The sequence below is a fragment of the Dendrobates tinctorius genome, unplaced genomic scaffold, assembly GCF_039654945.1.
Source record: "Dendrobates tinctorius isolate UK_male_01 unplaced genomic scaffold, ASM3965494v1 ptg000065l, whole genome shotgun sequence".
NCBI lineage: Eukaryota > Metazoa > Chordata > Amphibia > Anura > Dendrobatidae > Dendrobates > Dendrobates tinctorius.
The window spans coordinates 36,313,957-36,328,499 of NW_027361733.1; the positions used below are offsets into that span (position 1 = coordinate 36,313,957).

Here is a 14,543-nt window from a genome sequence, read left to right on the forward strand (position 1 = left end):
GCCTTCCAACAACAGTTCCCCTACAGCAGAGCCTTCCAACAACAGTGTCCCTATAGCAGAGCCTTCCAACAAGTGTCCCTATAGCAGAGCCTTCCAACAACAGTGTCCCTATAGCAGAGCCTTCCAACAACAGTGTCCCTATAGCAGAGCCTTCCAACAACAGTGTCCCTATAGCAGAGCCTTCCAACAACAGTGTCCCTATAGCAGAGCCTTCCAACAAGTGTCCCTATAGCAGAGCCTTCCAACAACAGTGTCCCTCTAACAGAGCCTTCTAACAAGTGTCCCTATAGCAAAGTCTGCCAACATTGCCTCATATCAGTGTTCTATAGCAGAGCCTTCCAATAGTGTCTCTATAACAGAGCCTTCCAACAAGTGTCCCTATAGCAGAGCCTTCCAACAACAGTGTCCCTATAGCAGAGCCTTCCAACAACAGTGCCCCTATAGCAGAGCCTTCCAACAACAGTGTCCCTAAAGCAGAGCCTTCCAACAACAGTGTCTCTATAGCACAGCCTTCCAACAGTGTCCCTATAGCAGAGCCTTCCAACAACAGTGTCCCTATAGCAGAGCCTTCCAACAAAGGTTTCCCTATAGCAGAGCCTTCCAACAACAGTGTCTCTATAGCAGAGCCTTCCCACAACAGTGTCTCTATAGCAGAGCCTTCCCACAATAGTGTCCCTATAGCAGAGCCTTCCAACAACACTGTCCCTATAGTAGAACCTTTCAACAACAGTGTCCATATAGCAGAGCTTTCCAACAACAGTGTCTCTATAGCAGAGACGTCCAACAGTGTCTCTATAGAACAGCCTTCCAACAACAGTGTCCCTATAGCAGAGCCTTCCAACAACAGTGTCCCTAGAGCAGAGCCTTCCAACAACAGTGCCCCTATAGCAAAGCCTTCCAACAACAGTGCCCCTATAGCAGAGCCTTCCAACAACAGTGTCCCTATAGCAGAGCATTCCAACAAGTGTCCCTATAGCAGAGCCTTCCAACAACAGTGTCCCTATAGCAGAGCCTTCCAACAACAGTGTCCCTATAGCAGAGCCTTCCAACAACAGTGCCCCTATAGCAAAGCCTTCCAACAACAGTGTCCCTATAGCAGAGCCTTCCAACAACAGTGTCCCTATAGCAGAGCCTTCCAACAACAGTATCCCTATAGCAGAGCCTTCCAACAACAGTTCCCCTACAGCAGAGCCTTCCAACAACAGTGTCCCTATAGCAGAGCCTTCCAACAAGTGTCCCTATAGCAGAGCCTTCCAACAACAGTGTCCCTATAGCAGAGCCTTCCAACAACAGTGTCCCTATAGCAGAGCCTTCCAACAACAGTGTCCCTATAGCAGAGCCTTCCAACAACAGTGTCCCTATAGCAGAGCCTTCCAACAAGTGTCCCTATAGCAGAGCCTTCCAACAACAGTGTCCCTCTAACAGAGCCTTCTAACAAGTGTCCCTATAGCAGAGTCTGCCAACATTGCCTCATATCAGTGTTCTATAGCAGAGCCTTCCAATAGTGTCTCTATAACAGAGCCTTCCAACAAGTGTCCCTATAGCAGAGCCTTCCAACAACAGTGTCCCTATAGCAGAGCCTTCCAACAACAGTGCCCCTATAGCAGAGCCTTCCAACAACAGTGTCCCTATAGCAGAGCCTTCCAACAACAGTGTCTCTATAGCACAGCCTTCCAACAGTGTCCCTATAGCAGAGCCTTCCAACAACAGTGTCCCTATAGCAGAGCCTTCCAACAAAGGTTTCCCTATAGCAGAGCCTTCCAACAACAGTGTCTCTATAGCAGAGCCTTCCCACAACAGTGTCTCTATAGCAGAGCCTTCCCACAACAGTGTCCCTATAGCAGAGCCTTCCAACAACACTGTCCCTATAGTAGAACCTTTCAACAACAGTGTCCATATAGCAGAGCTTTCCAACAACAGTGTCTCTATAGCAGAGATGTCCAACAGTGTCTCTATAGAACAGCCTTCCAACAACAGTGTCCCTATAGCAGAGCCTTCCAACAACAGTGTCCCTAGAGCAGAGCCTTCCAACAACAGTGCCCCTATAGCAAAGCCTTCCAACAACAGTGCCCCTATAGCAGAGCCTTCCAACAACAGTGTCCCTATAGCAGAGCATTCCAACAAGTGTCCCTATAGCAGAGCCTTCCAACAACAGTGTCCCTATAGCAGAGCCTTCCAACAACAGTTCCCCTACAGCAGAGCCTTCCAACAACAGTGTCCCTATAGCAGAGCCTTCCAACAAGTGTCCCTATAGCAGAGCCTTCCAACAACAGTGTCCCTATAGCAGAGCCTTCCAACAACAGTGTCCCCATAGCAGAGCCTTCCAACAAGTGTCCCTATAGCAGATCCTTCCAACAAGTGTCCCTATAGCAGAGCCTTCCAACAACAGTGTCCCTATAGCAAAGCCTTCCAACAACAGTTTCCCTATAGCAGAACCTTCCAACAGTGTCCCTAGAGCAGAGCCTTCCAACAACAGTGCCCCTATAGCAAAGCCTTCCAACAACAGTGTCCCTATAGCAGAGCCTTCCAACAAGTGTCCCTATAGCAGAGCCTTCCAACAAGTGTCCCTATAGCAGAGCCTTCCAACAACAGTGTCCCTATAGCAGTGCCTTCCAACAACAGTGCCCCTATAGCAAAGCCTTCACACAACAGTGCCCCTACAGCAGAGCCTTCCAACAACAGTGTCCCTATAGCAGAGCCTTCCAACAAGTGTCCCTATAGCAGAGCCTTCCAACAACAGTGTCCCTATAGCAGAGCCTTCCAACAACAGTGTCCCTATAGCAGAGCCTTCCAACAACAGTGTCCCTATAGCAGAGCCTTCCAACAACAGTGTCCCTATAGCAGAGCCTTCCAACAACAGTGTCCCTATAGCAGAGCCTTCCAACAACAGTGTCCCTATAGCAGAGCCTTCCAACAACAGTGTCCCTATAGCAGAGCCTTCCAACAAGTGTCCCTATAGCAGAGCCTTCCAACAACAGTGTCCCTCTAACAGAGCCTTCTAACAAGTGTCCCTATAGCAGAGTCTGCCAACATTGCCTCATATCAGTGTTCTATAGCAGAGCCTTCCAATAGTGTCTCTATAACAGAGCCTTCCAACAAGTGTCCCTATAGCAGAGCCTTCCAACAACAGTGTCCCTATAGCAGAGCCTTCCAACAACAGTGCCCCTATAGCAGAGCCTTCCAACAACAGTGTCCCTATAGCAGAGCCTTCCAACAACAGTGTCCCTATAGCAGAGCCTTCCAACAAGTGTCCCTATAGCAGAGCCTTCCAACAACAGTGTCCCTATAGCAGAGCCTTCCAACAACAGTGTCCCTATAGCAGAGCCTTCTAAACAACAGTGTCCCTATAGCAGAGCCTTCCAACATTACCTCATATCAGTGTTCTATAGCAGAGCCTTGCAACTACAGTGTTCCTATAGCACAGCCTTCCAACAACAATGTCCCCCTAACAAAGCCTTCTAACAGTGTCCCTAGAGCAGAGCCTTCCAACATTACCTCATATCAGTGTTCTATAGCAGGCTTCCAACAACAGTGTCCCTATAGCACAGCCTTCCAACAACAGTGTCCCTATAGCAGAGCCTTCCAACAAGTGTCCCTATAGCAGAGCCTTCCAACAAGTGTCCCTATAGCAGAGCCTTCCAACAACAGTATCCCTATAGTAGAGTCTTCCAACAACAGTGCCCCTACAGCAGAGCCTTCCAACAACAGTGCCCCTACAGCAAAGCCTTCCAACAACAGTGTCCCTATAGCAGAGCCTTCCAACAAGTGTCCCTATAGCAGAGCCTTCCAACAACAGTGTCCCTATAGCAGAGCCTTCCAACAACAGTGTCCCTATAGCAGAGCCTTCCAACAACAGTGTCCCTATAGCAGAGCCTTCCAACAACAGTGTCCCTATAGCAGAGCCTTCCAACAACAGTGTCCCTATAGCAGAGCCTTCCAACAACAGTGTCCCTATAGCAGAGCCTTCCAACAACAGTGTCCCTATAGCAGAGCCTTCCAACAACAGTGTCCCTATAGCAGAGCCTTCCAACAACAGTGTCCCTATAGCAGAGCCTTCCAACAACAGTGTCCCTATAGCAGAGCCTTCCAACAACAGTGTCCCTATAGCAGAGCCTTCCAACAAGTGTCCCTATAGCAGAGCCTTCCAACAAGTGTCCCTATAGCAGAGCCTTCCAACAACAGTGTCCCTATAGCAGAGCCTTCCAACAAGTGTCCCTATAGCAGAGCCTTCCAACAACTGTCCCTATAGCAGAGCCTTCCAACAACAGTGTCCCTATAGCAGAGCCTTCCAAAAACAGTGCTCCTATAGCAAAGCCTTCCAACAACAGTGTCCCTCTAACAGAGCCTTCTAACAAGTGTCCCTATAGCAGAGTCTGCCAACATTGCCTCATATCAGTGTCCCTATAGCAGAGCCTTCCAATAGTGTCTCTATAACAGAGCCTTCCAACAAGTGTCCCTATAGCAGAGCCTTCCAACAACAGTGCCCCTATAGCAGAGCCTTCCAACAACAGTGTCCCTATAGCAGAGCCTTCCAACAACAATGTCCCCCTAACAAAGCCTTCTAACAGTGTCCCTAGAGCAGAGCCTTCCAACATTACCTCATATCAGTGTTCTATAGCAGTCTTCCAACAACAGTGTCCCTATAGCACAGCCTTCCAACAACAGTGTCCCTATTGCAGAGCCTTCCAACAAGTGTCCCTATAGCAGAGCCTTCCAACAAGTGTCCCTATAGCAGAGCCTTCCAACAACAGTATCCCTATAGTAGAGTCTTCCAACAACAATGCCCCTATAGCAGAGCCTTCCAACAACAGTGTCCCTATAGCAGAGCCTTCCAACAAGTGTCCCTATAGCAGAGCCTTCCAACAACAGTGTCCCTATAGCAGAGCCTTCCAACAACAGTGTCCCTATAGCAGAGCCTTCTAAACAACAGTGTCCCTATAGCAGAGCCTTCCAACATTACCTCATATCAGTGCTCTATAGCAGAGCCTTGCAACTACAGTGTTCCTATAGCACAGCCTTCCAACAACAATGTCCCCCTAACAAAGCCTTCTAACAGTGTCCCTAGAGCAGAGCCTTCCAACATTACCTCATATCAGTGTTCTATAGCAGAGCCTTGCAACTACAGTGTTCCTATAGCACAGCCTTCCAACAACAATGTCCCCCTAACAAAGCCTTCTAACAGTGTCCCTAGAGCAGAGCCTTCCAACATTACCTCATATCAGTGTTCTATAGCAGGCTTCCAACAACAGTGTCCCTATAGCACAGCCTTCCAACAACAGTGTCCCTATAGCAGAGCCTTCCAACAAGTGTCCCTATAGCAGAGCCTTCCAACAAGTGTCCCTATAGCAGAGCCTTCCAACAACAGTATCCCTATAGTAGAGTCTTCCAACAACAGTGCCCCTACAGCAGAGCCTTCCAACAACAGTGCCCCTACAGCAAAGCCTTCCAACAACAGTGTCCCTATAGCAGAGCCTTCCAACAAGTGTCCCTATAGCAGAGCCTTCCAACAACAGTGTCCCTATAGCAGAGCCTTCCAACAACAGTGTCCCTATAGCAGAGCCTTCCAACAACAGTGTCCCTATAGCAGAGCCTTCCAACAACAGTGTCCCTATAGCAGAGCCTTCCAACAACAGTGTCCCTATAGCAGAGCCTTCCAACAACAGTGTCCCTATAGCAGAGCCTTCCAACAACAGTGTCCCTATAGCAGAGCCTTCCAACAACAGTGTCCCTATAGCAGAGCCTTCCAACAACAGTGTCCCTATAGCAGAGCCTTCCAACAAGTGTCCCTATAGCAGAGCCTGCCAACAAGTGTCCCTATAGCAGAGCCTTCCAACAACAGTGTCCCTATAGCAGAGCCTTCCAACAAGTGTCCCTATAGCAGAGCCTTCCAACAACTGTCCCTATAGCAGAGCCTTCCAACAACAGTGTCCCTATAGCAGAGCCTTCCAAAAACAGTGCTCCTATAGCAAAGCCTTCCAACAACAGTGTCCCTCTAACAGAGCCTTCTAACAAGTGTCCCTATAGCAGAGTCTGCCAACATTGCCTCATATCAGTGTCCCTATAGCAGAGCCTTCCAATAGTGTCTCTATAACAGAGCCTTCCAACAAGTGTCCCTATAGCAGAGCCTTCCAACAACAGTGCCCCTATAGCAGAGCCTTCCAACAACAGTGTCCCTATAGCAGAGCCTTCCAACAACAATGTCCCCCTAACAAAGCCTTCTAACAGTGTCCCTAGAGCAGAGCCTTCCAACATTACCTCATATCAGTGTTCTATAGCAGGCTTCCAACAACAGTGTCCCTATAGCACAGCCTTCCAACAACAGTGTCCCTATAGCAGAGCCTTCCAACAAGTGTCCCTATAGCAGAGCCTTCCAACAAGTGTCCCTATAGCAGAGCCTTCCAACAACAGTATCCCTATAGTAGAGTCTTCCAACAACAGTGCCCCTACAGCAGAGCCTTCCAACAACAGTGCCCCTACAGCAAAGCCTTCCAACAAGTGTCCCTATAGCAGAGCCTTCCAACAACAGTGTCCCTATAGCAGAGCCTTCCAACAACAGTGTCCCTATAGCAGAGCCTTCCAACAACAGTGTCCCTATAGCAGAGCCTTCCAACAACAGTGTCCCTATAGCAGAGCCTTCCAACAACAGTGTCCCTATAGCAGAGCCTTCCAACAACAGTGTCCCTATAGCAGAGCCTTCCAACAACAGTGTCCCTATAGCAGAGCCTTCCAACAACAGTGTCCCTATAGCAGAGCCTTCCAACAACAGTGTCCCTATAGCAGAGCCTTCCAACAACAGTGTCCCTATAGCAGAGCCTTCCAACAGTGTCCCTATAGCAGAGCCTTCCAACAAGTGTCCCTATAGCAGAGCCTGCCAACAAGTGTCCCTATAGCAGAGCCTTCCAACAACAGTGTCCCTATAGCAGAGCCTTCCAACAAGTGTCCCTATAGCAGAGCCTTCCAACAACTGTCCCTATAGCAGAGCCTTCCAACAACAGTGTCCCTATAGCAGAGCCTTCCAAAAACAGTGCTCCTATAGCAAAGCCTTCCAACAACAGTGTCCCTCTAACAGAGCCTTCTAACAAGTGTCCCTATAGCAGAGTCTGCCAACATTGCCTCATATCAGTGTCCCTATAGCAGAGCCTTCCAATAGTGTCTCTATAACAGAGCCTTCCAACAAGTGTCCCTATAGCAGAGCCTTCCAACAACAGTGCCCCTATAGCAGAGCCTTCCAACAACAGTGTCCCTATAGCAGAGCCTTCCAACAACAATGTCCCCCTAACAAAGCCTTCTAACAGTGTCCCTAGAGCAGAGCCTTCCAACATTACCTCATATCAGTGTTCTATAGCAGTCTTCCAACAACAGTGTCCCTATAGCACAGCCTTCCAACAACAGTGTCCCTATTGCAGAGCCTTCCAACAAGTGTCCCTATAGCAGAGCCTTCCAACAAGTGTCCCTATAGCAGAGCCTTCCAACAACAGTATCCCTATAGTAGAGTCTTCCAACAACAGTGCCCCTATAGCAGAGCCTTCCAACAACAGTATCCCTATAGTAGAGTCTTCCAACAACAATGCCCCTATAGCAGAGCCTTCTAACTACAGTGTCTCTATAGCAGAGCCTTCCAACATTACCTCTTATATCAGTGCCCCTGCAGCAGTGGAAGAGGGTATAAGTCTGTGACAGAAGCATGTAGACACTACATATACCCGTTGCTATGATGGGCACGCTCGAGGATAGGCATATCACAAGTTAATGGGTGGATATATGCATCTCCCATAAGACATACAACATTTGGTCTAGCTGCTCACCCATCCATGAATATCTCATTTCTCTTATGATAGGAATGTGCCCCTGGATTTTACCGGGACAAGGGTCTTTTCTTAGGCAAGTGTGTGCCCTGTAGCTGCGGCGGGCATTCTGACCAGTGCTTACCAGGGACTGGCACATGCGTGGTGAGTTTTTCTTTTCTATGTTTCCCAATCAGAACATCAGTGTTCCTCTCTACACCTTTAACACCACAACTTCTTATATCCAGAAATGCCAACACAACACTGAGGGTGACCAGTGCGAGCGCTGCAAAGAAGGCTTTGTGTCCAATGGCACAGTGGGTGGAGGGTTACATTGTGTCGCCTGTCCTTGCCCGCTGTCTGTGCCCTCTAACAAGTAAGTGCCATTTATTAGTGTTTTATAGTGTCAATTCCAGATGTCACGTCATCTTACCGTGTGCTATTTTTTTTTTTGGCGCCTGTAGTTTTGCTATTGGATGTGTGCAGAGGGGTCTATCTACTCAGTGTCTCTGCAAGCCGGGCTACGCTGGGGCAAAGTGTGAGCGGTAGGTGACAATGTCTAACCGGTCTCAATAGTTTATCTGTTAGCCGCCATCTTGGCTACAACTCAGCTTTCCACTGTCTATAGATGATCTGAAGGGGCTTGTCTGGTCTTTAAAAATGTAAGTGAAGCTTAAATATTGTAAAATCAAAAGTTTTTAGACTTTCAAATAGACTTTGCGACTTTCAACATCTCTGCTTGCTGTTAGATAGTGAAACATTCTTAACACTATGTTGTCAAAAAGCTTGTCCTTATCTTGTGCTGCTTACACAGCTGGTGGGTTCATTATAAGGGTACGTTCACACTGGGCGTTTTTGCTGCTTTTTTTTTCTTCTGCTTTTTTTTTCTGCACAAAACCTGATCTTCTTGGCAAGAAAGAAGCTGCATTAAAAACGCAGGTTTACGTGCATTTTTTGTGCGTTTTTTGTCTCTTTGTCCATGCTAATGTCCATGCTAATGTCCATGACTTTTCTGCAGAAAAACGCTGCAAAACATGATATCTGCGTTTTTTCAATACCCATTCAAGTCGAAGGGTGAAAAACGCTGCAAAAACGCTGAAAGAAGTGACATGCTCTATGTCCAAAAAAAGCAGCAAAGCACAAAATCCTTATCACACAAAAAACCAATGTGTGTGCATGAGATTTCTGAAATCTCATAGGCTTTGCTGGTAATGGAAAAAGTAGCTGAAAATTAGCATAAAAAACACAGCAAAAATACCCAGTGTGAACATACCCTAAGGCCCCCTTCACACATCCATAAAAACTGATACCGGTGTTATCAGTGTTTTGGATCTGTGAGCCATCTATGTGCAATCCGTTTTTTTCCAGTATGGCTTAAGAAGAAAATTCAATTCCAAAGCTTCTCCTATACTTTGCAATGTTAGAGACGGACGGCACACGGATGCCATTCGTGTGCAGTACGTGTATTTCACGGACCCATATTGTATTGGCCCTTGTCATCCGTGCAGCCGGGAAAAAACGGACATGTGAAGATCACCATAGGTTATAATGGGTACGTGTGGATATGTGTCTCTGGTACATGTGGAAACGGACGCCACACATACCGGAAAGAGGTACATGTGAAAGGGGTCTTAGAGACGTGACACTGATACAGTGTAGCAAACCATCCATCTGTGCGAGCAGCACATTGACAGCTGAGATTTTCAGCCTCCAGATGGAAACAAGAATGGTTCTATTCACTGACAGCCAGCAAAGATCCTGAAAGTCCTAACAAGATAAAGATTAATAAAAGCAAGAAAAATAAATGTATTTATATGTATGTTTTAATTTCATGTCCCAGTGAAACAAACCTCTTGATGTTTATCCTCCATTACTAGCTGCGCTCCTGGTTATTACGGGAATCCTATGGTCATCGGAAGCTCTTGTTTGCCCTGCAATTGTAACGGGAACACAGACTCCAACATGCTGTTCAATGAGTGCGATCCTCTATTCGGGACATGTTCTGGCTGTATGTTCAACACCGCCGGGCCGCACTGCGAGGTGTGTGCTCCCGGCTTTTATGGGGACGCCATAGGCGCTAAAAACTGCACCCGTAAGTACTATATGATGACCGTTATCCCATATCAGATAGTAAACCTCCTTATTACGTCCTCTGGGCACAAGTCACAGGAGTGATACACTGTAACAAACCATCCACCTGGGACAGCGGGCGCATCATTAGGAATGTGTTTGGGTACGTGCACACGCTGTGGATTCCAGTGCGGATTTGACCGTGCGGATTTTGTAAAATCTGCAAGTAAATCTGCAGGTCAAAAGACCTGCGGATTGCTCTGCGGTTTTGCCTTGCGGTTTTTCATCTCAATGGAGGAGATGGCAAACCGCAGCGGAATCCGCAGAAAGAATTGACATGTCATTTCTTTCTGCGGTTTCAAATCCGCAGAAAAACCACACGGAAAAATCTGCACCATCTGCACTGCGTTTTTTTATTCCCATAGGGAATAATGGTACTGTACACCGCAAAAAAACTGCTGCGGACCTACAGCGGCACACACCCTTTATGTCCTAGGAGTCTCAATATAAAATGTTTTGTTCTGTAGGTTGTAATTGTTCTCCTTGTGGAACGGACACATGTGACCCAAGACATGGAAGATGTTTGTGCAGATCTGGAGTGACAGGACCAACCTGTAACCGCTGTGAGGTAATAAACCGGAGACAAGCCATCAGGAGCTGTTCACTATTAAGCCCTATAACTTGCATTACCTGTCTTGTAGCAATCCCAAATCGCAGGTTGTATTATACTCCAGAGCTGCATTCACAAGTCTGCTGTCAAGAAGTTTGCCATCAGAAACAAGCCATTTCTTAGCCCCTTTAATGCATTGTGGCACTGAGAGTTTGGCTAATACTTTCCACAATGCAGATCATATGCACAGTTTTTGATTTGTGATCAACATCCAGGGAATACTAAGATTTCAGCTCTGAAGCCTGCAGGATTGTGAATGTGGATGTTGCAACCTTTTGTAGTCTTCTTTTTCTAGTCCTCCTAACTCTTGATTTATCTATTTTAGGAGGGCTATTATGGATTTGATGGATGCTCAGGATGTCAGAGATGTAGCTGTGGTGAAGGCTCAACCAGTTCTACCTGTGACTCCCAAACTGGTCAATGTCACTGTCTCCCTGGCGTAACAGGTCCCCGCTGCCAGCAGTGTGCCCCCGGATATTGGAGCTTTGGTCCTCGTGGTTGCACAAGTAAGTGTTGTTCACAGATTATGTGTCTCCAGCTGATGCAAAACTACAACTCCCAGCTTTCCCTGACAGTGTGCATTTGACTGAGCATGCTGGGTGTTTTGGTTTTGCAGCTTTGGGGATATTTCGATATAGTATTTTGCCATTCATGACCCTATCTTGTTTGTCTTTCCTTAGAATGTGATTGTAAGGGGGGATCCTGTGATCCACGGACTGGAGAGTGTAAATGTAGCGATGGGCTGTCCGGGCGGCAATGTGACACCTGTAGCCGCCCGTATGAGGTACCTGTCAGCCATGGGCCCGAAGTGATGAAGTGCGAGTGTGAGTATTATCTGCTCTGTACCCTTGAGAGCTTTGTATACAGTGTGGGAAGCCCGGAGAGCTTGTCCTGGATTTGGGGACAATAGGATTGGATGATGCTTATTTTCGGGTCTTTGTGCATCCACACTAAAGCCCCCCCCCCATACATTTTAGACTGATATCAACAGGTTTGGCCTGTGATTTAATATGTTTGGGGGCGCCGACCAACTGGTGGTAGGGGAAGTTGGTGATCTGTAAATATGTGTACTACCAATCAATTAGCAAAGGGAGGTCAGCGAGGTAGAATGTGATATTAAAATATAACCTTTAATTAGATTATGTAAAAAGTCCTCAGGCTGAAAAAACACATGACACAAAGACACACAAATATACAAATACATGACAAACAATAGTCAGGATAAGGTTTAGTAGATTATCTTGGCTTATATTATATGTATACCCTTATGATATGCCTAAACAAAATATAAGAATAAATAGGAACAATCTCACCGCATATTCAGGTGGTGTCCTCACAGTTTGAATCCAGATCGGATCCTTTTATCAAAGGGATCAAATGTGGATCCTATTGGAGAGGGGGGCGTCACAAAGAAACCACACATTACCCCATCAGAAAGACTTCCAGGGATCACACAAATAAATGTCCGGTGGTACTCCGGATGCATTTCATCTCATGATTCCTCAGGGGAGACAAGGACCAAAAGGTATAATGTGTCAGCCGTAACGGCTAAGAGATAAGAATCCCACATCCACCTGTGGGGAAGAGTTACCTGGTATATGGGGATCTGACATCGTCTTATTTCGGACTGACGATCGCTTTGTTCTCCCGGAGATATGTCACCAGAAGAGATACCTGTCCGCGGCTTTCTTTTAGCAATCACAGGAACGCTATGTTTTGGAGAGCCAACTGAAATGGCATCGTTTGGCATACAGCCATCTAATCTGTAAGGCCGGCTCAACAGGCCCATATCATATCTTACTGATCTTTATGCCTGATTCCAAGAGCTTACAAACTGGGACCACCAGATCTATCTCTTTGGTAGGCATAGTCTCCATACAGTGTCAATTATTTCTCTATGTTCTACCATCTTGGTTACGGTTGTACCCACAACACTAAAAAAGCCCTTTTATGTGTATTAGATATGTAAAAACTGTTTTTTTAATATCTTGCTCCTATCTAGAGATATGATAACTTCAAGATGCAGGCCCAAAGCCTGAGTCTGCACTACTGGAAAGTGCAATGTTTTCAAATAACCAAACATAATACGATCCACTACCTTTCTGGCTTGCCCATTAATGTGTCAGGAGGTTTGGAGCCCATCTTCAAGGCAACACTGTGTTGGAGACAAACCAGAACAGAAAATGTCAGTCTCTCGTGGTGCAGCCCCAGGCTTTGCACCTTTAACTTTATTCAATCATATCTCAACCTAGAATTAAGATATAAAAAAAACAGTTTTCACATTTTTAATGTATGCTAAGGTCCCTTTAGTTTGTGCTGGAGCTTAGGAATCTGTAAATGTCTCCTGAGTGTTTTTTTTTGCCTCCCACAGCCTGTGATAGCTGTGTGGTGACTCTGCTGGATGACCTGCAACGTATGGCCGACTTTATGCCCAGCATCAGGGACCAACTCACCAACTTGAGTATTAGTTCCATTGCCTGGACTCGTCTAAGTGGCCTCAATGTCTCCATTGCAAACTTGACGGTAATGCTGAAATATTTTCTACTCTGAGTAATTAGTGTTTGGATAGTCGAACAATTAATTTTTTTTCCCTTCTTCTTTATAGGATCTGTGGCTCCAATATCAGAGCTCCATTAATGGTATAAAAGATAAAGCTGACGATCTGGAAGATGATAGTTTTAGTCTTGCTCAAGACTTTGACGCTTTGCAGGAGAAGGTGGGTGTGTTAATTTCTACTTCTTGCCACAAGGGGGTGCTGCAACAATGTACAAACATGTGAGAGTGGCTACCAGGTATTTACCTTACTGGCTGATTATGACCCATATGGGACCACATGTGATCTTTGCTTTATGCAGGTGAATGCAACTAACAGAACAGCAATAAATATACAGAAAGTGACCAAAGACACCCGTCAGAAAGCAAAAGACCTCATGATCCAAGTGCAGGCTCTATACAATGTTTCACTGGGTGAGATTTTATTTTATTCTGTGCCTTGCAGCCATGGTTTCACCACATCATGTGATCATTCCTATGATTGCTACCAGGACACTCCCATGTGTGGAGTACCGCCATACTCTGTACACATACCCCCAAATATGGTGACCCAACAACTGTGCAATTAGTGGGATAAGCTAATTAGTGATTATAGTTGTCCATACAGGAAAATTGTACTGATACATGTACGCTCGGCTTAGCCAAGCATACTTATTTTCTTAGTGACAATGAAGGGACTACGTCACTGCCAGACACCTGGTGGCGTCTTATCTGTCCTGAGAACAAAATGAGAAATGAATCTGTCTTATCCTTCAGATTCACAGACATTGATCCAATGTCCATGGTCAGCTGAAGTGAATACCACCATATAGTGTTCCAATACCACCCTATAATGGCAAATTCCACCATATAGTGTACCAACACCACCCTATAATGCCCAAACACCATCACACAGTTATCAAATGCCATGATACAGTGCTCAAATGACATGATACAGTGCTCAAATACCATCTTATAGTGCTCAAATACCATCATACCTTTATCAAATACCATCATACAGTGCTCAAATACCATCACATAGTGCTCAAATACCATCATATAGTACTCAAATGCCATAATACAGTGCTCAGATACCTTCATATGGTGCTCAAATACCATCATATAGTGCTCAAATACCACCATACTGTTATCAAATACCATCATATAGTGCTCAAATACCACCATACTGTTATCAAATACCATCATACAGTGCTCAAATACCACCATATTGTTATCAAATACCATCATACAGTGCTCAAATACCACCATACTGTTATCAAATACCATCATATAGTGCTCAAATACCGTCATACCTTTATCAAATACCATCATACAGTGCTCAAATACCATCACATAGTGCTCAAATGCCATAATACAGTGCTCAGATACCATCATATGGTGCTCAGATACCATCATACAGTGCTCAAATACCAATTATAAAAAAATAGTGTTAGTCACAAGGCCATCTGAGGTGCCCTCTTCAGCAG

The 14,543-nt window shown here is 45.9% G+C and overlaps 1 protein-coding gene across 1 annotated transcript in view; it reads left to right on the forward strand.

The window, feature by feature from the left end:
- The window catches only part of LAMA5 (laminin subunit alpha 5), a 168,601-nt gene that overhangs the window by 132,054 nt on the left and 22,004 nt on the right, over nt 1–14,543 (forward strand). The window contains exons 42-51 of the mRNA XM_073580945.1: nt 7,839–7,949; nt 8,033–8,160; nt 8,249–8,329; nt 9,662–9,876; nt 10,382–10,482; nt 10,850–11,030; nt 11,205–11,348; nt 12,896–13,047; nt 13,130–13,240; nt 13,380–13,491. Of these exons, the coding sequence (XP_073437046.1) occupies nt 7,839–7,949; nt 8,033–8,160; nt 8,249–8,329; nt 9,662–9,876; nt 10,382–10,482; nt 10,850–11,030; nt 11,205–11,348; nt 12,896–13,047; nt 13,130–13,240; nt 13,380–13,491 (1,336 nt within the window). The remainder of the gene's footprint in view (nt 1–7,838; nt 7,950–8,032; nt 8,161–8,248; nt 8,330–9,661; nt 9,877–10,381; nt 10,483–10,849; nt 11,031–11,204; nt 11,349–12,895; nt 13,048–13,129; nt 13,241–13,379; nt 13,492–14,543) is intronic.